General features: G+C 44.9%; 1 protein-coding gene across 1 annotated transcript; it reads right to left on the bottom strand.

Moving 5' to 3' along the window:
- Nucleotides 1–4,890: 4,890 nt before the first annotated feature.
- TIPARP (TCDD inducible poly(ADP-ribose) polymerase) lies at nt 4,891–27,511 on the bottom strand. The gene is made up of 5 exons (XM_082003796.1): nt 26,535–27,511; nt 12,731–12,899; nt 11,015–11,196; nt 6,499–6,774; nt 4,891–5,522 (listed from the first exon to the last, which is right to left on the bottom strand). Exons 1-5 carry the CDS (start codon nt 27,470–27,472, stop codon nt 5,075–5,077), a joined length of 2,013 nt encoding a protein of 670 aa, XP_081859922.1. The 5' UTR covers nt 27,473–27,511; the 3' UTR covers nt 4,891–5,074.
- Nucleotides 27,512–27,851: the final 340 nt, after the last annotated feature.

Here is a 27,851-nt window from a genome sequence, read left to right on the forward strand (position 1 = left end):
CGACCACTTCTAAACCCCCTGCACCAAGTTTGGAAATTATATAAAACAATTGCAACACACGGACACCAGAAGCCGAGGCACATAATCATGGGCCAGCGCAATCCTGGACGCAGATTTATTTTTTTTTACCCTACAACAAGGACACTGGAGACCGTGGAGCAGGTTGCCCAGGAAGCTCTGCAGCCTCCACCCTTGCAGGTTTTCGGGAGCAGGCTGAAACGAAGCCCTGAACTACCTGGTCCAAGCTCCGAGCTGACCCTGCTTTGAGCAGAAGGCTGGTCTCGGCACCTCCCGAGGCTCCTTCCGCCTGCAGACACCTCCTGAGGAACCTTCCCCGACGATCACCCGCTGCTACCACGACTCTTCAAGCCGCTTCCCCAAACGCCTCCGCGGAGCCGTCCCAACAGCTGCTGCCCCGGAGGTGCGAGGTCCGCACAGCAGGAGGGGCCAGGGAGCATCTCCCTCCCCAAGACTACTGTTCTTTGGAGAAATCTGGAGGCTTGGCAGCCCCGGACATCACTGGTGCAGGACACAGGCCAAAGCAGCAGCACAGCTGGGGTCTCTGCCACGGTGTTTTGCAGCCGAGCCAGGCTCGAGGCTCTGTGAGGAGAGCGGTTGGTCTCAGCGAGCGGCGTGCCGGCGCGTGTAGGGAGGGCGACGGGAATCACGGCGGCCTGTTCTCACGCGACCTGGTGGGCAGCTGGCACTTACACCTCTCCTGAGGAGCAGCCTCCTGACCTTCTGCCCAGCTTCCGAGTCGGCACACGCTCGCGCTGTTCCTTCTCTCGGCCACCGAGACGCCTTTATCCCGCTGGCCAGAGCGGTTTGGTTCATGACAAAGCGATGACATCACATCATCGCTCACCGTGCCCGGACACCACCAGCGACCGAAGCAGATGTGACCCCGTCTTTCACCCGCACTCAAGCGGCTGCCTGCGGGAGCCGGGAGCGTGACCCTGGCGGGGTTCCCGCGAACACGCGCGAGGCCGTGGAGCCCCCGGGGTGCCCCGGGCACACCCCACGTCTTACAGCCCTTGCTCAGCCCCCGCGGCTCTGGGACCAGAAGGTCCCTCTCGGCACGCACGATCATCACTGCCACGAGTTATGCCCATCGGCTTGTCCTCGTGACGCGGCTTTGCCCAAAGTCTGTGTCGTCACCTACAACTTCAATAACCACGCAGCGAGATCTTTGTCACAAACGCTCATTTTTCACCTCAAACTCTTGACAAGCGACACCACCAAAAGCAGGGCAAGAAAACGCTGTTATTTATTCCAGCCACGGCAAGCCCGCAGGCCCCGCCGGGCAGCTGCGGCACAGCCCGCGCAGGGTGCTGTGCGCCCACGGACGGGGACAGATCCTGCCCAGAAACCTCGTGCGTGGGTACAGGCAAAGGCAGAGTCCAATAATAACCAGTAAGGGGGAAGTGGGAGGGGTGGGAATTCTGGGGACAGGCACTTAAATACACCAGCCCTGGTGGCCGCGTGAGGGTTTCCCTGCGGAGGTGTTTAGGGGTGGTTTTTATGCAGATAAACACACACGGAGGCAGAACTGCAGCAGCCCCCTAAGCAAGCGGGAGCACCCCACGAGCGAGGCTGGGATCGGGCCCGTTCTCCCCAGTGTTCCTCTTCGGGGCGGCTCCGGAGCAGGATTTAGGAACAGCCGGTTTCTCAGCACAGTCTGCCCAGACCCCCTTGAGCAACTGGCGCTACGGAGGGAGCCGCGATGATGCACGTAGGAGCCAATTAAAGCCCGCGCGGTGACGAGGGGCACGCTCGGCTCCGGCCGGGCCCTACCCCGACGCCCACGCGGCTCCTGCCCAGGTCTGGCCCCACAGGCAGCCCCGGGGCGGGCTGGAAGCCAGGATCAGTCCTCCACTAGCCCTGAGGGAGCTGCGGATGGGCAGCGGAGGGCTATCGACGTTCACCTTGCCTTGCAGCGGCAGCACACGGTGACACGGCGCGCCTCTGCCCGTCCTCCGCTGCTGCAGACCGGCCGTGCCGAGTTTCGGCCAGCACATCCCCGTGACCGGCCGGGCTCCCGACGGCGGCAGCAACATGAGTTACGGGGCCAGACTTACACGGGCACAAAGGGGGAATTCAGGTCCCATGCCCTCCGCGCAGGACCGCGTCACTCTGTGCGGCGTGCTGAGGAGCCGTGGACGTGATAAGCCTTTGCAGGATGGTTTATACACTCAGAACAGGCTGGCATGGAAACAACAGGAACGTTCTCAGTACATCGTCAGCAGAGTGTCACCGGAGCTGGTTATCACCCGTCCCCGCAGCCGCTTCACCGACCTCACGAGGAAAGTCCAAAAAGGTGAAGATTCAGGAAAACCACCCCGGGAGCATCGGTGGGCGGCAAATCCCACGGGCTGGAGCAAACGGCCGCAGCAAACCAGCCGCGTGGGGAAGGGCCCAGAAGACCAAAACCCCCTGATGACATCCGAGGAAAAGATACAACCGGTTTCCCCCGCAGCGGCTGGGGAACGGAGGGGAGCCCCCGATCCCCAGCGCGAGGCTTTGCAGCCCCCAGCGCGCCCTCCCCGGGAGTCCCACCTCCCACCCGCGTCCCACTCGTCCGCAGTCTCAAACTGGCCAGAAGCCTTTGATGGGGGAAAACACTGAACACGAGAGCCACGGGAACACCAATCCTTATTCAAAGTCTTTAAGCAAGTCTTAAATCTCTGTTCTGAAGTAACTTCAGCATCCAGCCCAACGACGCTTCTAAAATACGCGTGGGCAGATACAGCTGTAAACGTAACGCAACCGCTGCAGACGACCAGTTCGCGCCGCCGGAGCGGCTCCCGGCCCCAGTCGCGCCCAAGGCGCTGCCCCGCGCTCCCGGGGGTGGCGGGGACAGGCACCACGCGTCACCCGCGGCGCGGGCAGCGGTGCTGGTGCTGGGAGGCGTCTGCAGGACGCACAAGCGGTTGGAGACAGCGTCGCCTTTCCACCCCAGCTGCGCCGCGGCCCGGCCAAACGCGCACACCAGAGCCTCGCGGCAGCGGGGCGGCTGCTCTGGCTGTCACGGGAAAGCCTGACGGTCGTCGGAAAGAAGGGAAGGCAAGCCAGCAGATTAGCTGCTTTTCAGAGGAGACAAGCTCAGCTTCACTTCACCACCGGCCCTTCCTCCACGAAGCACCTTACCTCTCCAAAGCCGTCTCTTGGGGACGCAACCTGCAGCCGGGACCAGCTCCTCGGCGCTGCACGTCCCAGCTGGTAGCAGCCGTCCCAGCGCACCGACCAGGTCTCCTTCCCCCAGCCGAAGCCCCTCAAATCCCAGCTCCCCCCGGCGCCGCCAGGAGCCTCAGGAGAGACTGGCCGTCAACTGGAGCCGGCTGCCTGGGTTTTCCTCCTCTTCTCACCTACCAGCTGGTTTCACCTCCTACAGGGGCCGAGGAGCAGGAGTGCTGGCGGGAGTAAGGAATTCTCTCCCACGGCCCACGCCTGCGCTAAGAACATGGGCGAAGCTTTTCCGACGAGGCACATAATGCTCCGTAAAGATCCTGCGGAGGCCAGGGCAGCTCGGGCCCAGCCAACTCGGGCTGCTTGAGGTGAACAATTGTAAAGCATCGAAGTTAATCTCACTGAGCTACAAACCATGTCACTTGCCACAGAGCTACGATTTCGTAAGGCTGGCCAGCCTGTTGCAGCCAGGGTGAGGCAGCGGGGACCTGAGCGCGCCTGTGACCAGCGTCTACCGGCTTTGGCGGAATGAGCCCAGGACAGCAGCTGAGCCGGCTCCCGCAGTGGCCCGGTGGCTAGTGAGCGTGTGGCATGGGCTCCGCCATGCCATGGTGCTCCAGAGAGGACCCGGAGAGAAACAGCCTGAGCTGGGAACACAAAATGTGCTGATGTTTGGACTGAAGGTAATTATTCACTTGTCTTGAATTTTAGGTCGTAGTTCTGCAATTATTTCCGATCCCACTTCAGAGACTGTTTTTTGCATGAAGTGCAGCAAGAGAGAAACCCCTAGTGCCCCGATTCCAGCTGGCCCATGAGGCGGTGGACGGGAGCCCCCCACACCGCCGCACACCCTCGGCGTTGCTGCCGGTGCCGCTGCCGCCTGCCAGCCCTGTCCACGTAACCTCACCCCAGCACGAGCATCTGCTCTGCGGTTCCGCACGACGCGCCGTCCCCCTTCCCCGCTTCCAGGTAGGAAGACGTTCACTTGCCCCAGGGAGCGGCGCAGCACAGAGGCACCAGTCGTTTTTAAATTCACTTAATATCAGCCTCATCAAGTGATATTAACGCAAATTTTCATCCTTGATCAAATTTAAAGCCTCAGCGAAAAGAGGCTTCGTTCGAGGTTTCTCTTCCAAGAAGCCCATCCCCGTTAACTGGGGATGTCTGACGTGCAGGTGCCGGTGGCACGTGCCCGGCTGCGCACGGGGTCGACGGCACAGACCTGCCCGTCCCTGCCACAGTGGCCAAGGTGATAAACTGGGTGTCCTGGAAGCTGCTGGGAAGCCATCCGGCGTCAGACCCTCTTCTAATTTTACTTAGGGCCTGTTTTAGAAAACGATGGATTATTAAGCAAGACAACACAAATAAATACAAAGCATGAGCAGAATGTTAGTTTTGTAATCTCCCCCAATCTCTCTGAAATATAGTAATAAAAAATAGCGGTTGGGAGAATCTCTTATTTAATATACTTGGGATGAAAATTATCTGGTTCTGATTATCTAGAAATGGCCATCGGTAAGGTTTCGAGGCCGGGGCATAAGCAATTTTCTAGCGGCTCTAGTATGTGCAGAACACAACTGAAATTATACACACGCACGTATTTTTAAACATGAATATTTACTAACATAAATAAACAGTGTTTTATAACAAAAGGCACAGATTTTCAACTATAAACAATGGAAAAATATTTACAATTTGCACATACATAATCAAACAGCAAGTGCACAATTGGTCACTTCAGATCTTTTCTATCTTTTGAGATTTAGTTCCTTCCAAGCAAGTAATTTAATCAGTTTTGCAATGTCCACATTTTTTTTCCCCCACAAAAACTGCTACCAATGCCAGATAAGAGAGTTTATTAAAATGAATAATTTAGCAGCACAGGTTTTCAAATGGAGACAGTGTGGCTAAGTTCTTCATATTGGATAATAAAATAAGGGTAGCTCTGATCATCATTAAAAATGACAAAAATCTGAGGCTCAAAGTAATTGTCCACACAGGAGTCGTAGAGGTCGCTGGTAATGCTGCCGGGGTTCACCGGTGGCGGTCTCCTCATGGTGTGGTTACCCACCGTGTACCTTCCTGTCAGCACTTTGGCCAGGAACATGTAATGAACTCCTTTGGGTGACCTTTTGGAAAAGTTATGGGAATAGCTCGCCTTTCTGGCAAAGTAACTGCCCTGTCCAAACATGGTGGCGTGCTTCCCACAGACGCGCGGGTCGAAGTTGTGCTTGCAGATTCCATCCACCACGTCCTGGGAGGTGCCATGGAACAAATGCCTTTCGTTCATTATCCTGTCAAGCCCAGTCATCTTTTTTGACATATATTCCTTTTTCCTGGAACAGAAAACGGAAAAGCGAAGATGAGTATTCATGGCAGATCTGCAAGGGAAAAGCAGTTTTCACTACAGCTCTTGAAGTATCAGTATTATCCTCTGGAATAGTAGACCTGTAAGAGGAGATAGGAAAACATTTCTGTACAGATAGAAGAATGGGTCTTCCACTTTCAAATGAAGCTTTTGTGTGAAGTAAGTACGTTTTAAAGGACCTGAGCTGATACTGCTGGAGGCAGAGAAATGCCTGCTTATCTCTGTCTGTATTTCACCTTGGGTGCAGAAGGTGAAAACAAGGGCTGTGCAAAGATTAAAGCCCACTCTAGCTTCAGGAGAAGAGAGGAATTACTGAGAGACAGGGTGGGCAAGGATGCTCTCCGCTGGCATGAAGACTGTAAGAAAGGCAGTCTCTGCTCACACAGCCTAGCCCTCGACTTCTCCCGAGACTCTGCATTTCTGGAGAAGGGAGACAGAATCCACAAATCTAATTTCCTATCAGCTGGGAAGTGGTCAATGGACGGTAACTTTCAGACACAACACCTCTGGTTTGAAGGGACTGCCTGAAGTAGGATTTCGCCTTTGTGAGACCGCTGTAAGACCCTGGGCCACCATGTTCTGGGGAACCAAGGCACTGACGGCTACCTTCAATATAGAGATTATTTGATGAAAACAATTCCTCCTAGTTCGGAGGAAGTGAACTGAAAGATTTTTCCACCAGATAGCCTAGATTTATTTTGAGGTTTCTGTGAAGATACATTTACAGAAGTTATGAGTAGACAGAATATTAAACTTCTTACACAGGAAATTTCAGAGTAAGATATTTTTCAGATAAAGTTGTTCAACTGAAGATGCTCCTTTTCTTCAGAAAATCAGGAGTTTATATATTGTACTTAATGATCAGTTTATATTTTGCAGCCCAAATTACATACTTTAAGGTATTTTTCCACTATTGTAAAAGAATGGTATTTGCATTATCTTACCTTTTATATTTCTCCCAAAGAAACTGATTCTGCACTCTCAGAATTTTCAAAATTTTATATTTGGTCTCTGGCACAGTCTTGTGAAACAGGTTATAAATGGTTCTATAGCTTTTATCTTCCTTCAGAACAGGCACTTGGATGAAGTCCTGAGATGGATCCATACTAATCCAGGTTTCAGGATAGAAGTTTGGAGAGGTAACAGCAGCTGGAGATAAGACATGTGAGGAAGCCGGTTCAGCTGAAGGAGAGGGTACTGGAGAATTGCCACCTAAGGTCCTAGTTGGGGAAAGAGAAAAAAAGTTGTGCTTAAACATTCTCAAACAGAAGAGCTTTGCATCACATCTATTTCATCACCAACGTATAGAATCATTAGGGTTGGAAAAGACCTTTAAGATCGTCAAGTCCAACCGTCAACCCAACCCCACCATGCCCACTGAACCATGTCCTGAAGTGCCATGTCCACACGTTTTTTGAACATCTCCAGGGATGGTGACTCCACCACCTCCCTGGGCAGCCTGTTCCAATGCTTGACCACTCTCTCCGTAAAGAAATTGTTCCTAATATCTAATCTAACCCTGCCCTGGCGCAACTTGAGGCCATTTCCTCTCGCCCTGTTGCTTAGCAATTAAGCAATTGCTGCTCTTCAGTTCCCTAACAATTTACGTATCTTTAGTGCTTGTTTAAAACAAACATGCCAGCTATTTCTGCTGTTTTAATAACTCCACCATCCATACAAACTCAAAACAAAAATCTTGATTTTCAGGGATGCTGTTCCACATAGGTCAATCTTACTGCTTGGTGGTGTTTAAAAGCCTAGTATCGTCATTATTCACACTCTGGAGTGGGGTTATAAACTACAGACAAGGCAGAATACTACCAAATAAAATTATTTTGTATGTTAGCTATAAACTAGTAGTGATTTTAACATACAGAATAAGAAAAGACCGATAACGTGGCAACACTTGACCTAATTTCCTTAAGAACACAAGGAGTAGAAACATACACTTCCTTGTACAGTATGAATAATGAATAACCCCAACCAACAACCCAAAGGTCCCTTCCAACCCAAACTGTTCTATGATTCTATAATAACATTTTATAGGCCAAACTTGCAGACATTTGACTGCGTTAGGTAGAAGAGGAGACGCTATATTTTCAGTACCACCCAGTATCGTGCTGAGGAAGGCTCTCTCAATTTTCATTTGCCCAGGCCAGATGTAGATTTGCACTTGCAGTTGCTTATTTTCATGCGAAAGACCAGCCCCTCCTCTTGGGAATGCTGCCAGGTAGGAGTCAGGAAGGGGTGAAGGAGGGGAGCTGCAGCCTGTAACGGCCGCGGCAGGAAAGCAGCACGGATGCTAGAAAAAGAACGGCCGCCAGTAAAATCCAGTTACGGATGCCAACTGTGGCGTGGCAAGACTTTGTTCTTAATAAATACCTGCACCTCTGCAGAATTTTTCACACTCTTGAAGCGGCTAAATTTAGATAAACAGTGTGTCATTTGTGGCTTATGTTCACCTGATTATAATCCAAACAAGCACGCCTTACTCGGCCGAATAATCCTTACTTATTGGAGTTCTCCCACTTACGTCAATGAAAATACTTGGAACATGTAAAGCTTTTAGGTTCAGGCTCTGGTTTTCACATTCTAAGTACACAGCTCTTCAGCTCCTGCAAGCTGCTGAGGTTCTTTTTCTGTTGCAAGAATATATGGAACTAAAAATTTCACCAGGTGAGTATGTTACGATGGTATTTCTATAGGAAAAGCTGCTATTGACTCCAGAACCAACCAGCAATGAATGCAAACAGGTACGGTGCACTCAGAAATAGGCAGCCCTTGTTAGGAAAGACTACGAAGTCAGAGGTATCCCCTGTCTGGCTGGAAAGACAAGGTGAATCTTGTCTCTAAACCCGACAGATGACCTTAAATTAAATTTCATTAAATTAAAGTTTAATGAAGATTAAAGTTCATGAAATTTCTCAGTCCCTGGTGTTCTGGTAGCACATCACTGCCAAAGCATAAGGAGAAAACCTGTTCTGACTAGGAGGAAATGGGGAAAGTAAATCCTTTGCGTATTCCTCTTGGGCAAGCTGAGGTTTGACAACATCCAAGGCCAAATCTTGCCTCCCCACATACACACAGTTGCATTTCGCACACAGGAGCGACAGGCAAACTCGATTCCCTACGCCGTCTTTGTAAAAAGAAAGTTTACTGTAGAACAAACAACCTCTCAAAGCTTTGCTGAAGGCAAAGCTATTTTCTCCAGAGTGACTCTTCAGGAATCAATCTTCTTTTGTTCAGGCATGATGCTGCCTGAAAAGGCGCGTAACCGTGACTTCTGCACCCAGCCAGTCTGTTCTCAAGGTACACCGAAACACAATCACAGAGCAACTGCTGATTGTCCCTGCTCGTTAGCCTGCTTTTCTCTGCAGAGCCAACATAATTACCTAGAGAAATAAGAATTATACTGCTATTCACATCATACCTACAGAAATGTCAATTAAGGTTGCCTTTCAGAATATTTACTGCTAGTGATATATGAGCCTGAAAGAACCGTGTGTGATTTTTTTGTGTGACCCAGAAATAATTTAGTGTGATTTTCTAATTGCAGCTTGAGCTTTTCAGGTCTAGAAAAAAAGTTGGGGGGAAAAAAAAGTCTATTTTTAAATTGATACGTTTGATTTGGATCAGAAAGACAGTAAACTGTCACAGCACTCACACTTTTCAGAGCAGACATATTCTTTAAAAAAATGTTCATGTGGCTTTCGCCTGCTGTTCAAAGCTAAAAAGAGAGCTCACTTTATTTGCATGAAGTTGACTCAACTCAAAATTCTTCTGTTTATTAATAGTTTAACAGAAACCCAGAAGAGTGATTATTAAAATAGCAGTCAGCAACATTACATGTGCATTTAATTTATTTTTTTCCCTGCTAAAGTCAACGAGTAAAAAAATATTACTGTAGAGCCTCCTTCACTCACACCTGGACTGGAAGACCAAGCACAGATTAACAGTGAGCTACGGATTAATGAGTAAGACATCAAACACAATAAAAGTACTGCAATCCTCTGGTGTACTTTGTTCATTTCTTCCCACTAGTGTACATTATTTGTCAGCATTTATTATACAAGGGAAGCCATTAAAAAGTCAACATTTGTCAACCACTATCATCACCCACTTCCCACAGTTTCTATTCAAGAATTCTTTCCCAATTTTATAACAGATTTAAGTAGATGGGAGGGGAGGGAAATAAAAAACCTCAGGTAGCATTGTGTGATAAGTGGAGGCAAATACTGACTTCTTAAGAATAGTTCCTGTAAATATTTTAAATACTCTTTTGTTCCTTGCTAAGAATTGGTAGATTTTTAAGCAAGCATTAAAAGGTCTTTAGATAAAGAAGGTAAGAATAGGGTCTACTACAGAACAACAGAAATTTCAGAGCTTAGTATAGACTTGGTAGCTGGCATGGATAGTTATGGTGAAGCCCTCATGAGCGCAGAGCCCTCAAAGGTCCACTAAAATTAGTGGGAATTGCATAATTTTAGCATATGTCAAAATTACAGACTTACACTGTAGTAAAATAGTCACTGGCAGCAAAACATCAGGACAATACCCAAAATCCTTATTTTTCATTAAGATGATAATCAGAATTGCTATAACCAGAAAGTCCACGCTTGGCCTTTTTACCCGCGTCCTCCCAGTATCTCTTTAATAATTTTGAGTTTCCTTCCTGTAAAACGTATCTAAAAACGTTTCTAACAACCACGTGTTTTGAGGCTCTGACCAAATTCACGTTCACCTTGCAATTAGATGTGGTAATGACTCTGCAGGCTAACGAGCGTTCTAGCCCTACTGCAGCAGTTAAAGCTCCTTTGACTGGCCCAGCATGCCAAGCTGCCAGTCAGACTAACGACTTCCACCCCTCCGCTAACAGGACAATATGTTCCTAACTACTGAACTCTGACAATAATGTTTCCAGCTGTGCTGGTGAGATCACAAAAATGGCGTTTTTATGAGTTGTAATCAAAAATGACTACAGTGCAACACTTTCCTCACTCTGCCTTTGATGGGCGAGCGTGTTCACCCCCAGTTGAGATGACAATAAAAACAAGGCATGCTTTAATTGCGCTGGAAAATTATAAAATGTTTTTGAATGCTCATTTTATGGGACCTAGAACTGACAGCCCGGCGATCACTACAGCCGGTGAGATGCTGAAAGCTGGACGATACTTTGGCAAACTTGAAGTACATCTGTGCTTCTGATGTTCCGAGATCCACAAGGTACATCATTACCCTTAGATAACAAACAGAGCCTAGCAGTAAGGACTTCCTCAGATAATATTTATCTTGAAAGGCAGCAACCGAGAGCTGCCAACATGACCGAGACTTTTCATTATCACTTCTGATTTTTCTACCCAGCAATGCCTATTTCCTTGTCACATCTTAAGGAATACAATTCTCACGGACAGACCACCATGGAAAACAAATGCAAAGTTTCCATTTTGCTGGGATACATACTGTAAAAACGGCATCAGCACGACGCACGAGCGAAGGAGGGGTCTCCTCTTGATTTCTCTTCTGAAACACGCATTTTGCTGGAATCCATCTTTGATGTTTAAGATATACTGATTATGCCAGGTGACAAACCGAACCTCTTTCAGACCCCGGCAGCTGGCTTCTTCTATCAGTCTTACAACTGGCTGTTTCAAGAAAATGAAGGAAACAAAAACATACACATGATAAATTACATATTCAAAAATGAGTATTTTTGCCAGGGACCTCAAAGAATCCCTCTCTCTACTCCCTCCCCCTCTCCTCTCTTTCCCCTGCTCTGAGGCACAAGTGCATTTCAACCGCTGAAAAATGTTCCGTTACCTGTTCGTAAGATCTGCCAACAAGGCAGGTTTTACAACTTTCCTACATAATTGGTGCTGGTGCTATCGTATTTTTCCACATTCCATGTTATTCCCAGTATCTATCCTAAAACTCCCTTGCCACAAATCACTTATTTTTTGTCTTTGCCCACTGAAGGTGAAAAGCAGAAGTGTGCTGTAGAACAGTCTTTTATATATTAATATATTTTCATATTTTTTTTTCTTTTCTACGCTAGAGAAAGCCAGTTATTTTAACTTCTCCTCGCAGGTCAAACATCCTAAACTACTTCTTATTTGTGGTTCTTACTTCCAGACTCTCTCCAGTCCTTTTTTTTTCATTTGCAAAGCCCCAGACTGTATACAGCACTCCGCCTTAAGCTTCCTACCACACTTAGAAAGTCAGCATGACGCATGAAAAAGACAAAACATGATCTAGTTTACAACGGGGGAGGTATTTAAGGTACTGCCGAAACTGTAAGACACTGATAAGATTTTATTCAAAATATTACGTACAGCCCTGGCCAGCCAAAGATGAGCTCTTAACTACCACAGGTATTTAAAAAGCTTACCAGAGAGCTTACTTGAATGACGTGAATAGAAACAGTATTCTGGTTTTGGTGTGGTTTTGTCTAGCTCAATACTGTTTGACAGTGGATGTGACTTCTGTGACCATCACTGGGGTTAAAGAGTTGAAAGAGAGAAGGCCTATTTAAACCCTGATACGGAAAACTGTGGCTGTTAAAGACCAAAGGGCAATGGTGACACTGGCACGAGTGTGCACAGACCATTGGTGAATAGATTTAAACTAGAGATTTAGGAAAAGATCCCTCAGACGTGGGCGCTGGCAGCTGTGGCACCGTCCAGCTGCAGCGGTGTACAGTGCAGCCTACGAGACGGCAAAGGGCCGCGTCCAGGGACTCTGGAGGCTCACGACCTGCGTTGCAGTGTCTTTGGGGACAGACAAATCAATTAAAAACTGCAGAGCGAACTGGCTGTGGTGTTAAAAAAGCTGCAGAAAGCTGTCCCCTTATCTTAAAACCAGATTTGTAGGGATTAGAAAGGACTTTCTTGGTACTGACATGGGCCAGTCTGCTCTCAAATTTGACAACCTGGTCAGCTTCTGTATTTCCAATGTTTTCAGGCGTAATTCAAGGTCCAGTCCAGCAAAGCAGAGTTCTCTATTGCTTTTTCAGTTCAACACTGACCTTCTCGATTATCTTCCTCAACAACAACTCTAAGTAACTTTCCTGAATGTTGGAAGGGAACACAGACTGAAAATGTATATATAGCGTATAGTATTTACTGTACATAGAGTTTTGGGTTACAACCCAAAAGTAGGATTCTGGAACATGTTAAATACCTCAGAGTACTCTCTCCAGCCAAAGTGGTCCCTGCAGAAGTATTTCCAGACAGTGTAGTAGTTGGAGCTGGAGCTGGGGCAGGAAGGTGTGGACAGCCGCCGCATTTGGTCGAACTCAACAGTTTCATATAATTTCATAACATTCAAATCCACCCAAAACTCATGTCCCCTGGAAAGAACAAGAAAAACAAACAATTCTCACCTTTTGTACTTCATTAAAAAGATCATTCAGAGATAACAAACCAGTCAGAACCGCAGTTGGCATAGCCCTCTTCAGAGATACCCTTGGTCCGGCTGTGCTCATGTCACACAACCCCCATGACCATGGGGATGTCCCACGAGCTTTAAGTGGGCACAACACAGAGACAAGTGTGTAGAGTAGGACGCTGAAGAGCTGCAAGGGCAAAGTAACTCTTCAAAAGTCTCGGGGGCAATGGCGGAAAAAACATGGTCTTCAGCACAGAAGGACAAAAACCCAAACGCAGCAGTCCTCCTAAGCCCGTGGTATTTATTCAGTATGCATAAATGGTACAAAAATCAATACACGTATCCCTGACATTTTGAGCATGCTAAGTAAACACATCGCACAACTGTATTTTGACGAAGCAGCCACATACTATTCAAAAGGTTATTCTCGTCAAAGTTAGTGCTTCAGGGAAGAAAAGAAAATGTAAATGGCTCCAGATGAGGAGCATCTGCTGCCAACCCACCAGAGACTTCGAGTATCTTTCATCACATGCAGCAGAAGAGAACTAGCATGATACGAAAAGGAAACCTTTCACAATTTTGGAGCCTACACTGAGGAATACTGCCTTTTCTGGAGGAGCTATATTGCTGCTACGAAAATCAACACTAGCATGCAACTTTACACAAAGGGACTGGCGCTTTCAAAAGGACCTAACAACAACAGAGGGCTACAGCCTAACCACCAGAGTATACGCGCTATCTAAAGGAGAAAATAAAAGTGCATTTCTTCTACGCTTCACAAAGTCATGTTTAACAGTGCTGTGGAATGCCTCAGCAACAGTTTCTAACGCTGTTTCATTAGTCAGCGTTAAGAGGGAGACATCAAATTAATGAAAATTCTCAAGTAAAGCATGGAGTTCTAAAGCTCTGCTGATCATCAGACAATCACTGGTTTATTAGCAATCAAGAACTTAAATTCATAGAAATTGGAAGAAATGACAGTAATATTCATTCCCTACAAAAGTAATTTTTTTAGAACTGGGATTAACATATTTCCAAAATAATGCTGTTTATATAATTAGTTTTCCACTTTGATAATCTCTTTACAGGTTGTCAGCTTACTGTTACTCATTAACACTTACTAATCTCTGGCAACTGGAAATGCAGCTTTTGAGACTACATATAATATTGCCTTTGAATTCTTAACAGTAAACATGGATCAAGCCGATACTTGAAATCTACAGTTTATTTTTAAAACTTTGGCACATTAATACCATAGAGATCAAAGTACTGTGTATGAAATTTGCCACATTGAGTGACAGCTATTCTAAACACCTCCGTGATCTTCTGAACACAGATTTGCTTGAGAATGGCTGCAATTTTGCTAGCTATTTCACTCTTACTGGTACAGTTGCTGAAGAGTTTTATTGTACTACTTTCACAGAGAACTACTGAAGAGTTCCCACTTTAAAAATTGATGATCAGCTGGAATGCGGCTTCATTCCTCAGCAGGAGGTACAGGTGTGTAGCTGTTCTTAGCGTTTATCAGCATCACTTGATTGCATTTGGGTCCGTGAAGGGCTAAGCGCGGTTTGAAGCGCTAAGCGCGGTTTGAAGCACTAAGCGCTTTCCTGGCGTAGACAAAAGGACATGGCGTCTGCTCCGACAGGCTCACCGTCAGGGGACCTGATCCACTGCTGTTTGGGTGCATTTCGATTGCTCTCTTTGTCTCGCATCAGCTTTTGTATAGACTTTAAGAAAAGATATGGAATAGTCCCGAACGTCAAATCAAATGTCTTAAAAACACAACTCCATGAGCTACTTTTGAAGTTCTTTGGACACACAAATCATTCTTTTTGCAACTCCCCCTGCACCCCAAGGCCAGGCCCCGGCCAGCACGACTGCTTTCGGGGACCCGCCTGCGGGAGGAACGGCTCCAGCCCGCGTTCTCCCCCTTCGCGCCGAGAACCTACCGAAAAGGAGCACTTGCCCGTTCCCTGCACACGGTTCTCTAAAAACTGTCACAGAACCGCTCCAATTAAGATGCAAGTTTTGTCAAGACGGCATATCGCACCAAATCCATAGAAGGTTTAACAGCGTGTCCCCTACTTGCGTCAACCGCATGCAAAATCACTACGGTTAGAACACGAGTACAGGAGGAAACCAGCTATTCTGCGTAGGAGGTGCGTTCTAATAACCCGTGTCTTCCCACCCAAGCCGTGGCCCACCGCGAGAAGCTGGAGATACTAATTAAAGCTGACATTCCACAGCCCGCTGCATCGGTGCGTGGTGCGCGGGCGCCCACGCGACTCGAGAAAACGCCTGTAACAACAGCACGACAAGATAAACGTCAACGCCAGCACTGCACGACAGATCTAGTCAGAAGGAGAACTAGCACTAACCAAAATAAATGACCGGTACAAAGGGACTAAAGTAATCACAGGGCTTAAAAAAATACACACACTTTCTGGAGTGAAAAAAACCCTGGTATCAGATCACCCCACCTTCCTGGTACGTAGTCATTTTGTTCCATAACAACAAGCTACAATCTACTTTATTTGAAAACAATGTGTGAAATCATGAGGAAATCATCTCTCTGAAACACCAAGCTGTGTTATTATTTGTAGTATTTGCAGGCAGCACCATAAGCATGATTTTTTGAGTTGATTTCTTCATAAATATATTTTTAATGATGCTTTGGGGACATTTGCTTTTTCTTATCAAAACATAGTCTTACAGTTCTGAATTTCAGTGCCTAATAAAGCTGCCATTTTTGAGAATGGCACGTTTAAAGATTTATATTGTTTGTATTATCCTTTTGGAGTGAGGAGTTGGACTCACTGTTTTGGGGTTATGCTGCACCTACAAATCCAAGTGCTCAATCAAGACTTCCAGATACTGTGCTGCATATTGTATGAAACAAATACCCAAAAAGATATTGCTCGACACAGAACCTCACAATTTGAGCATTCGTTCTCACTTCGATCTCTTTTCAAGTCAAATGCCATAACACAGTTCTCCCTACTCCAAAGATCTGTGACGTCCAAGGAAGTGCAAAGAAACGGAAAACTTTTTCTTTAGGAGTAAATTATTTTCTTTTAAAGGTGGTATAACCCAGAGAATTATTTCATTTTATTATAACTTTGTATGTTGCATGTGTTACAGTGAAATATCTGCAGCAGTTCTATGCTAACGCAGCGCAAAGTAAAGAGAATCTGAAAATCTACATACTCGCTAAACATGAGAAAGATTATCCACTAGCATGCTGAACCCTTCTAAAAGTAATCACATACTGGTTAATATCCTAAAAAGTTAAAGGTCTGTAAAATTTTGAAGACTGGAAAACAAATTCCACAGGCACTGGAAACGTGGCTGGCTTCTGATACATGACTTGCGTATTTCTAACACGGGCTTAACTCTGATGAAATACAGTCTCCAACAGACACACACAGCTCCGTAGCAAAGCGAGGAGCATCGAAGCAATGCAACGGGAGTGACCCTCTGGAAGGAAAAACACTTTCTGAGATGAACGCAGTATGAGACTACTTTTCCTCATGCTTTTATTGCAGAGCAAGCAGATCTTCAGGATGAACTCCTAAAACTCCGGGCTGACAGGGCATATGCAAAAAAGGGTATTTGTGTGCAGACGTGGTTTAACGGCAAAGCAGGTGGGGAGCTGCAGGGTTTTGCATGGCTTGCTTCTAGTAGTGCTACGACAGCACGAAAACTTCACGTACAATGCCACTAGAACAAATTGCACTAAGTTTTTTCCTACAAGAAACAAAATCTGTGCACAGCTAAGTATGCATCTACGTATCTCATAGGACTCTGTTTTAAGATTTTTAAGGCTGGCAGCTAAGGACAGCTTGCAGTGAAAATAGCTTCTCTGAAAGCTAAACATTTTTCTGCGAAACCTGTATACAACGTGCCAAATGATTTCTCGGTACTGAAAAACGTAATGATTGTCTGCTATTTGGAATTTTTTACATTTTTGTAGCTCACTGCCCCTGCCGCCTTCTTTATCAGATTCCTCTCCCCTGTAAGCAAACCGAGAAGGACAGGATGGTCATTGCTCGTTGACTTACAATCGCTGTAACAAGAACCCAGGCATCAAGCACCGAAACAGCCGATTACCACCCGGTCAAACATTCTTCTGGAAAGTCTACGTATGATACAACACACTAAGTGTTCTTGTTTTCTCATTCCTAAATAGAACTGCTCAGTTCGTCTGTCTGTAAAGGTCACGGCGTTCCTGACGACCCACCTTCTGGAGCTCTCAAAGCTCGCCGGCACCGGGCACTGGCTTTCAGCTTGTTTCACACAAACCCCTTGCTCTGCAATTAAAGATGGGGACACCAGCTCTTGGCTGTTTCTACCTGGGTTTACTTCACAGTTTCTCTCAGAGTAAGAGCTGCAGCTCAGAACCCAAAAAAGCACACTCTAATTATTTCTTGAAGAAAAAACGTGGTCGAGATATTTCTTGGTATGGTATCCTCTATCCGTTTCCCTTAGCTGCGAATGGGGAAAGGTTCAGCAGTTTCAGGATGTGACACAGCTGAATTTTCCTGAAACTCAAACTTCTGTTAAATTAGGGATGCTTTAAAAATGGTATTCTTATTTTTCAAGTTAATAAAGTATTTAGAATGATACTTCTCATTAATTGCAATGAAAATTAAGTGACCAAAATATATAAACACCCCGAAATCTACACAACGGTGTTTTACTTTTCCCCTAAATACTTAAAACTTTCAAACTCCACACTACCTAACAATAAATTATTTGGAGTAACACTGCATTATTGTATACAGCTTAAATTTTTAGACAGATGCATTTATTTAAGTGACTACATCTGAAAAAACACACTGTGTGCCCAAAAGCCTACCAGATTTTTTTTCCTAATTATAACACTGGGCATAAGGAAAGATACTCTTTTGCAAAAAAACTTGATTTACATGAAATATATACTACTCCAATGCTCATTTACATTCTTTAACAGTGCATTTCTCCATTCAGAAGTATTAACTTTTCCAAATTGCAACATTTACTGGCTTTTAAGCTCCTAAAATATATTTAGCAAAGTTGTTTAATAACAGCTCTTCAGTTAAAGCACTTCCTCTGTGTATTAAAAAGCCTATTACCAGCTTACATAATGCAAAGCCGTCAAAAAAAATGAGTCACAATTACAGCAAGTGACTGCGTGATTACCTTCCTGGCTTCAGCTTTAAGACACCAGTGACGGAAGCAAATGCGACAACTGTACCTCTCAACTGCCCGAGGCCTAAATATAGGCGAAAGACTCCAAATTTAGGGTTCAAGAACAGTAAGAATGCGAGACGCTCAAGGTTGCGTCTGCTATGTTCTTTAGCGTAACATCGCTTTATCTTCCGTACAGTGTAATGATTTACTATTTCTGAGGTACAGCGTGCACTATAAAGTAAAGGGTATCCTCCATAACGTACAGATTAAGGATAACATATAGATTGGGAGAGGGAAAAACCAGCAACGAGCCGGCAAGGCACACATGGCCTGTTTTGTGCCCTGAAGGGAGCATGAGAGAACACGTAACACGAGGGACACGTGATTGCACGGCTAACTGCACCCCCAGGAGATGCTCACATACAATGGCGATGAAACCCTTGGGTACGACGATGATGACAGAGGCAGAACACACACACACAAAACCAGCTATTAAAATCCTTTCTTGTGCACAGGGGTGAAACGAACCCATTCCAACGCCTCCTCTGCTCCGTCTCCAGAAGACGAGCTCTGGGAGTGGGATCCATCGCTCTTTGTACTTTTCTTGGACAGTTTGTGTTACGGAAAAGGAGAGTTTTGTAGCTATCATGATTAAAAAAATAATCTACTCATGGACTTTGAAGTCTCTATCTGGAAATATCAGTCTGGAGAAGAGCAGCAAGGAGGTGATGAAGGCTACAGGCTGACAGACCTTTGGGAAAGCAGGAAATCTATTCAAATACCTTGGTGGGGCAAAGTGTTACTCCCACTGCCTCTTTGTATCATGCAGCAGGAACAGCCTTCAGTACGGCTCGAAACCAGTAATAAAAGCAATGCTGTCTTTTTCTACAGAAATAAACCTCTCTGCAAACTTCGCCTCATCTTGCTTCTGAAGTAGAAAATTGCTATCCCCGTTTTCCCTGGGGAAAGACCGATGTAGAGAGAGACTAAAACAGGCTCCAAAGTCCCACACAGAATCTGCGACAAAGGTGGGAAGAGAGATTTCTTGAGAACTTCTCTTCACCGACTAACCAAATGACTGTCTCTATTTATAAAATAAAGCAGTTCAATGGAATTATTTGCACTGAAAAAATAAGCAACTCTTTTAAGAATACAGCACGCGACCTCAAACTCGGTGCTGTACAGCAGCACGATTCAAAACAAAATTGCACAAGTGCTCCCAATAGCAGAACCTGGTTCCCCAAGTAAGTTACTTTTTCTCTGTACCCTAACTATATTAAAAAAAACACAAAGGCATAATCTCATCAGGACGTTGAACTGAGTAGGTACCTCTACTAGCAAGTTACAACATTGAAGTCTTTTGCAAGATTAATGTAGCTCACTAAAATAAGGATATTTGGGCTCACTCTTCCTTGCATTCTTCCGAAGAACTGCAGTCTAACGTGTGACTCTTCTGTGCTCTTTCCATTCAGTAAGACAAATGTTCGCTAGGTGTTATGTAGAAATAGATGACTAGGAGAATTATTTTTTGTAAATGCTATGAAAACGCATGTGGTTTCGAACTCTTCTCCTAAGTTTAGTTATATGTCATGAGTCTTACCGCAAACAGAGTTCAGGAAAAAAAAAAAAAAAGAAACCTAGCGATCAACAAAGGTCTGTACAGGAAATGAAACTCGGTTCCCATCAGAACAGCTGTGATACAAAGCAAGACTAAGAGTTAAATACCACTTAGGTGATGAAACTGTTGATTTTCTCTCTATGACTAAACCAGTTCCTCTCTGCAATAGCAACCACCTGAAAGCCCCTCAGGGGAACAAGTGAGCTTAAAAGATCCAAACAGGTACGAAAATCTTTTGTACTTAAGGTTGAAAGATTAGTCAAATCGAACTCGGCTACCGTAGGAGACAGAAGTCAGGCTTTTACACTTTATGGTGACCCAAAATTGGAAATACTTCATCTTATTTGTAGCAAACAGTTGTTTGAAGTTGCAGTCTGTGTAAGTTTTGGGTGAAAGACCAAGTGTTTAAACCCCCCTGTATGAAACTGAACTTCACTTAAAGTATATCCTCTTAATAAAATCTTTCTTTTTAAGCAAAGGTACTGGAATAGGAACACCAGCTCTTAGACAACAACAGCCAAAACTTGCTCCCGTCAAAACCAGCGCTGATTCCGTAGGCAGTAACAGCACGGGCCCGGGTACCGCTCCTGAAGGGACATTCATCAGACAGCTCTTCACAACACCGCAATAAAAATGCCACCAAATCCTAGCTTGTTGCTCTAAGGAACGTGAAGGGAAAACAGGAACCTTTCCTCACAGAAGCAATACTTTGCACCAGGGCAAGAACAAAAACAAGCCAGTAAACACGATCCCGCAGTCTTGATCTTATCAGTATCTCATCATTTTTAAACTGAAAAGAGGGGCAGCAGGTGACACGGCAGGAAATTAGTTTCATATTTTACTTAATTTGTTCCCTCATCGTGTTCTCTCTGCTGTGACTGTAAGCCACGCAGGAGGTGTACAGTGAGAAAGGCTCAGAAAAGAGAAAGGTGCTACGGAAAGATTTACCTCTACACTTAAAAGGCTCCATCATCAGAGAAAAAAAGAAATACATCTATCAATCTAATAGTAGCTTTACTGCTTTTCCTATATTTATTTTTTGAAAAGTTGGAAAGGCAGGTTCTCCTGCCTTTACAAGTGGTGACTGGGACTGCTTGAAAAAGCAATCTTCCGTAATTTTCACAGTGAGAGGGTCTAGCCTGACTTGCATGTTTGTAAATCTGAACCAACTACTGGGATGCTGGTCCAGCTGTACGCACAGCTCAGATGAAAACCTGGCCCTGGCCCTTTACAGGGCGGGGGGGGTGGAATCTCTATCAAGCTCGCTCTCACACACAGATACCATCTCTGGATCCGGAAATCATTGAGGCATGACTGCTGGAAGATAAGAGACTGTACTGAGAAGTATGTTCTGCTCAGCTCTTCCCAAGAAACCCACTGTTGGCCACTTTTGAACATGAGGTACTGGGTTAAAGTGGTCCTTTGGTGTGAAATACTGCTAAGTTCTAAAAATCTGTAGTAATGAGGATGTCAAACACATTCAGATCTTCCAAGGATTACTGCATGTACCATATTTCATAATTCAAATCCAAGTTACATCTTCTGTTTGCAGTAGAGGATAAACATGGATGTCCTTGTCTGAGGTAGATTGCTGGTTTCAAAGGTCTCCTGCCCAGACTGGAGGAGATGTTTTGCAGAGAGTTTTGTTTGTTAACTTTAATTTTTATATCAGCAGATGTTTTAGAGACAGCACGAGCACAGCTCTGAGCAGCAACAGAGCCGATATAGGAAGAGGTTTTCAAATCTTGAGGGAGGCATTTGCTTTCACAAGGCTGCAATAAGAACATTTTCTAAAGCACTTAGATGCAGCCCCACCTTCAAAGCCCCATTTTTTCAAAAACGTTCTGCACACAGGCCTGCTTCTTTTTTTTTTAGAATTCTATCCAATCTCAGGGCTTAAAAGACGTCCGAGATTTATGATAAATAATGAACAATTTCATCAATGCTTTACATAAGATGGTCGTATACAAGTCTAACACTTACTAGCGACCACCAGTTCTGGGTGTTTCAGTTTCTGAATGTTCCATCCAGTGTTTAATGTCACACCCTCCACATGCAGCTTACAGAAAAAAAAAAAAAAGGACTCCTTTACACATTGACTATGAGTACCAAATTTTGCAATTATCACTCGGCTCCAACCCCTGCCCATTTCAACAAACGCATGTACCAACTATGAAGGAACTTCACGATCGCTGCTCTTGCTAAGCAAATAACTGTAACAGACTCTTTCTGTTCCTCATCCTTACAGAAACGGGCAGGCAGACAACGCTACACCACCGGGCCTCCTGGACTACTTCTAAGCAACTCTTCTGAGCAATCCCTTTCACCAATCATAAATCTTTGTTTCAGAAAGGACTGTTTTATTACCCTAAGTACACAGGGAACAGACTGACCTCAACCTGCAGCCAGGTGACAGCTGTTTCCAAAACCGTAATCTGTTTATTGACGTGAAACGAGAAAAGGGCTATACGAGCGACTGCCGATTCCTCCAGCGGCTCAGCGTAACACTGCTAACTTCCCCAGATTTGCGTAGCTACAAGCCAATTAGTTTTGTTTCATATGTAAATGATACCATAAAGTGGAGCAAATAGGAATTCATTGAAGCCTACCATTATAAAGCAGAAGGCAAACACTTCCAAAATCACTTCACATGCTTTTTATTTCGAGTCTCTGTCTTGCATTCCTTCTAGCAAGGAATTAAAAGAAGTTCAAAACCATTCAGCAGTGTACATTCAAGAAACACCACACACAAAATCACCAGGCACAGTGAATTTCAGCTGTTTTCTCATCTCCGGTGTGATCAATAACACATGAGTTATCTCATACGCTGTGGCAGCTGTGCAGATCAGAAAGATAACTTCCTAAATTTAACTATTCAGTTGGTCAGATGACTTCTGCAAGTCCCTGAACAACTGAAACGTTTCCACTATGCTCTAGATGATTTTCAAATCACATAAGCATATTCTAACAGCGTCAGAGAAACAAGTTATCCCACGAACGCAAGAACAAAGGAAAACTAGTTTCCTTTACATTTATTTTTGTCCTTACCATTCTTTCCCAGGTGTCTCCATGTGCCCACTGACAACCCACTGGGGAGCACACAGTATTTACTCTGACTTCATCCCAGAGCCATGCACGTACACCGAGTAGCCAACTGCTCCCGGGCAGAACATGTGCCACTGGAGGTCCACCTGCTCCTCCCTGACTGGAGCCGTTTCATTTTGGCCTTTCTCTTCTAGCTAGAAGGAGCCATTTCATAAAACTTACAGAAATTACGGGGGGGTTGGGGAGGGGGAGAAATCAAAGCAACTGTGCGAAGGTGTTGTTTCACAGGAGTTGGGATATGCCAGGGCACACGTAGCTGGACTGACGTGGCAGTTCCCATGGCACACAGGGACGTCTCTTTGCCAAGAGAAGGGGTGGAATTTTCAGCCAGAGAGCAGGAACTGAGGGGTCAGGAACTGCAGAGTGGTTTTAAACAAATCCTCGTGTAATCCGTAATGATGTTGCTTATTTTGAAAAGCAGCATGTGCATAATTGGACAGGTGTGCATGTGGGGAAAACGTGCTCAGTTCAGCAGCCAAGTATTTCCCCTTACTGAAGAGCATCTTAAAATACCCCGGCTTGGGTACTCTCACGTTGGAAAGCAGCACTTGGCGTTGCGCTCTGAAATACTTAGCTGCAAGCTGGAACTTCTCCAGGGCCTCCCTCACATGTATGAAGAAAACTGAGTGCTTCTCAGTATTTTAACCTGCTTATTTCCCCATTTGTTTAGAGAGCTTGGTATTTGGCTCTAAATTCTTGACAGACTTCTGATAGAAAAGCAAATATATAAACAATTTCTTGTGATAGAAAGCAAATACATGAACGATTTATGATAAAGTTTTATATTCAGTTTGAGGACAAACTGCAAGGAATATCTGAGGTAGTCGTATCACAAAGAAGTAACTGAATAACATTGAGATGAAGAAAGATTTATATAAATAGCAACTTGAAAAACATCACATTTTAATTTAGACCTTATTCTCTAATTGAGCCAATAGCCCAACACTTTCTTGATAGGCCCAACAGTCTTGGAGCAGCACACAATGGCAATATTATGCATGCAGACTGCAGTGATTACTTACTGTGCCATATAAACTGTGTTTAAAACAAAGGAGGATAAACAACTACCACCCACTGGTTGTCAGGCGGGCTTCTGCATGGCCTTTCTTGGACATGCAAACTGCTGAGCAGGCATTTTCTTGTTGTATGCAATCTGTATAGATAGGCCTGTAAAGCTAGTCTGACCACAAGAGATTAATAGCTTTAGCCAAATAATGCGGTAACCATGTGAACGATGAGCTGTTCTAGCATGTTTGCGAGCCTCTCAGCAAGGTTCACCACACTGCGATCTGCATCTCGTTGCCAGGAGACACAACATCGCCTGGGAGCGAAAGGGAAGCCAGGCTGCAGTGACCACCCGTGAACTCCAGGAAGAGTCACGCCGAGTCCAAGCAGTCCACATCTAAGGGTTTAGCAGGTTCTTCTGATACCAGCTGATGTTGCATAAGAAGAAACTAGCGATGATACACAGTAAAACATTTACCCCCCACTTCAAAATCTAATCCAAAACCACGTGAAGTCTAAGTTTGAATGCATATTAGTTTCAATGTTTGAAATCAGAAGCTCTAGTCTTAAAAAAGTTTCACTCCTAGGTTCTCACTGATACTTATCCACAAACATGAAGCTCTTCCAAGGGATGAAATACATACAAGGGTTACAGAACTTGCCAATTTGTCACTGTAAGTGGATATCATAAATTAACAACAGCCATCCAATCCTGCATTGGGGCATGATTTTGTAGCACCGACTGAAGCAAAGAATGTTTTTTAAGAGAAGGAAGAAAAGTACAGGCTACAGATTTATCAGCTAGAAACAGAATTTAGTTAGAAAATACTGCTTTTTTAAAATAACTTTAGTCTCAGTAGACTACTTTTACCTGAAGAACAGTTAGGCAGACACGCACTGGGTAGCCAGTTCAACTCAATGAAATGGAAGTCTAGTTTGTATTCAAAGACTCTGCCTCCACTTTGACAGCAGAGTTTCACGCTGCCTGGAGAACCAGCAGCGGAGCACCTGGTTCTTGGGCACCTGGGTTTTCCGAGATGACACTGCTTCTCTGACTTCATTCGTGGTAACAGAACATCATGCGTCTGGCAACACAGCCAGTAAGTTTCTCCCTGACCAGTTCAGACAGACAGAAACTCTGTGTACCAAGAGACCAAAATACCCACCAGACTGGAAACCTGCAAAGTAAGTGTAAAGACGGACAATGCTATTCAGCCGATTTTACAGGCTGGGGATGACTAAGCAATTATGAAGCACTGTTTCTTTTAAAATTAATCATTCTTAACGCCATTATTTAGAACATGTACAGCATGTCTGTAGCAATGGATTCTGTGATACAGGCTTTAAAAAGAAAACTTGCTCATTTGCACAGATTAAATTTTAATTACTTGCATGGGCTTGTCTTTTTTCTACATTTGCTGTTTTGTTTTCAGAAATCATTTTTAAAACTTGGAAAAATGGAAGTTTCTCTGTTGTAAAATACGGCAAATTTTATCTGCCATGCCGTTACAAGATTTTTTTTTTTATTTTAATGAGAAATCTCAGCATAGTAAATGAAAATGAAATCATTAAGGAAGAAGGGATATACTTCTTCAGGAAGTGGAAGGAAGAAGAGGCAGCGAGAACAAATCCACAAGGACTCAGATGGGAAAGGCAATTTGAAGTTTTTACTACGCAACTACAGAAGTGTTGCTTTGAACTGACTATGACTAGAACGAGTTGCACCGGGCTTACAGATTACGGCAGGGCAGATAAGGTGTGAGAAAGTTGCATTGTATGCTTCCTCCAGAAAAAAAAAAAAAAAGAAACAGAGTCTACACCCTGCATTCCTAAGAGCATGGACTATATAGATCTGATGAACTTGTAATCATCAGCACTCCCCACTACTACTCAAAATGGAAGCTGTGTTATAAAAGTTGAAGAAATTCTGGTTCAGATCTAAGGGTGCAGGATCAAGCCTAAATTGACAACATAACAAGCAAAACTGAAAAGCTGAATTCTAATTTCAGAAAATGAGTAGATAAACACTACTATGTATAAAGGAAATTATAATTTCTAATAAATGGTTTAACATTTTTAGATGACAGCTTAAACAGATGCTCAGCATTTCTGAAGGTATTGTTCAGGCTGTTCATAGTGAATTAGCTGAAACATCACCATATATTATTACCAAATGAAATTTCCAGTCAGGAGACTTAACAGAGCACCTGTCTGATTTTAGTTCCTTATGACGTAGTTATGAAAACTGTGCTTGGAGTGCATACAGTCAGCCTGGATTCAGAGTGACAGAAGGCAACTGCTGTATCATTCCCGTTTCAACCGTGGTAAAGGCTCATTCATGCTGCCACTTTCTCTGATACAGAGAAGAGGGTAATTAGAAACGTCAAGAACAAATACAAAGGTACACAACAGCCTCTGTCAACTCTCAATTTCTACAGAACTGAAGTCTTCTTATTTCACACAATTCAAAGTCCTTCAGCTTCAAAGAATAATTTCCAGATGATAACCAGTAGTTTTAATAGGTGCGCAACAATTTTCTGTTGTGGAAAACTTGTTAGGTAACATCATCACCGGGTTTGTAAAACACGTGTATACAAAACATCAGGAAAAAAGAACGTGCATTCTGTTATATATTTCTGCACCGCTGCTCGGTTAAGCACCCTTGCTAGTCAGGGAGTAAATTCAGTTACCTACCGATACTTCACTTTGATCCTGTCATTGTCAGGGTTGCAGTAGAGTCTTTCCAGATGCTCCTGGGCATCATTGGTCACGCTTTGCCAACTCTGGGTTGCTGTCCTTCTCACTTGCCAATGATACGGCAAGACTGTGTGATGTTTGGGACAATCACTGCCATAAACACAAGTGCCCTGGAGAAAATCCACACAGATTTCTATTCCGTCTTCCTGATGGGTGTGATATTGCAGCTGGTTCAAGAGCTCAAACACTAGGTCAAGAGAAGCTTCTTCACTTTTATCCTGGAATATCCCAGCACTAAATTTATTGCTTGGGTTCAAATTGTATTGCATCGGACAGCTGTTCTCTTGGAATAAGCCAGATGTGTAGCTTTCCAGAATCTTGTCTGGGAACAAAGGACAAGCTGCACCATCACTAGCAGTTGGGTGCAAAGGATGATCCTGGAACGATTCGTTACTATTATCAGCAGCAGTTCCAGGAGTAGTTTCTGGCGAGAAGGCTTGCTCTCCTGGTTGGACATCCTGCTCAGGTTGCCCGGAAGAAGGATGAGCTACTGGCAACTGACTCTGCACATCTGGAGCTGTTGGCATCAGCACAGTCACACTACTTTCCGGTTGGGGGCAAGAAGCACCGAGGTCCAGAGTCTTTTTCACAGCAGGTTCACATAAATCACTATGACTGCCACCTTGGCCTCGGGGCACAAAGACCCTATCCAAGGTCCCAGCTCCCAGCAAACTGGTGAAGATTGGCCGCAAAGCCCGGAGAGCTTCTGTGTCCAGTCTCTTCTGCACTTGCTGCTTCTTCTTGAAGCAAGGCTTCACTGGTGGTATCTTTTCAGACAGTCTTATCTGAGGAGGAAAGTCCTCTGAAGGAGGGCACTTCATTCCTGGGCACTGAGCCTGCTGCACAACACACGCTGGCTTCGGTTCGGTGTCCATCAGACACAGACTTTGCTCTCTCCAAATCACTTTCAAACGTCCCAGAGCCTCACAAGAATCAATCTAGGGCAGAAAGGAAAACAAGACAGTTAATCTCTCTAATTGCTCATGGTTGACACGAACAAGATCACCCCTGGAGAGGATTTTGAGCCAGCAACAGCAAACTCCTCCCCTCTCTGTGACTGTGGGTAGCCCCTAGGCACGTAAAGCATGAAACCAGCTAAACTCAGGCTAATTAATCCCAAACGCACACTCATCGTCTTCTCACACATGAGATCTCAGAGACGCTCAGGCACGCACACACAGTCCCCAGAGGGGGGGCCGGAGAGGGGGATGGTCTGATGCCCTCCTCCTCGTGATGAAGTTTATTATTAAACAG

This window comes from Phaethon aethereus (genome assembly GCF_964289735.1).
Source record: "Phaethon aethereus genome assembly, chromosome: 9".
Taxonomy (NCBI): domain Eukaryota; kingdom Metazoa; phylum Chordata; class Aves; order Phaethontiformes; family Phaethontidae; genus Phaethon; species Phaethon aethereus.

Coding starts and splice junctions, on each gene's coding strand:
- TIPARP (XM_082003796.1), bottom strand. CDS start 27,472: ATGGACACCGAACCGAAGCCAGCGTGTGTTGTGCAGCAGGCTCAGTGC. Junction 12,900..26,534: donor AGGATCAAAGTGAAGTATCG/GTAGGTAACTGA, acceptor TGTTCTTTCCAG/GGGACATGAGTTTTGGGTGG. Junction 11,197..12,730: donor GCTGGAGAGAGTACTCTGAG/GTATTTAACATG, acceptor TTCTTGAAACAG/CCAGTTGTAAGACTGATAGA.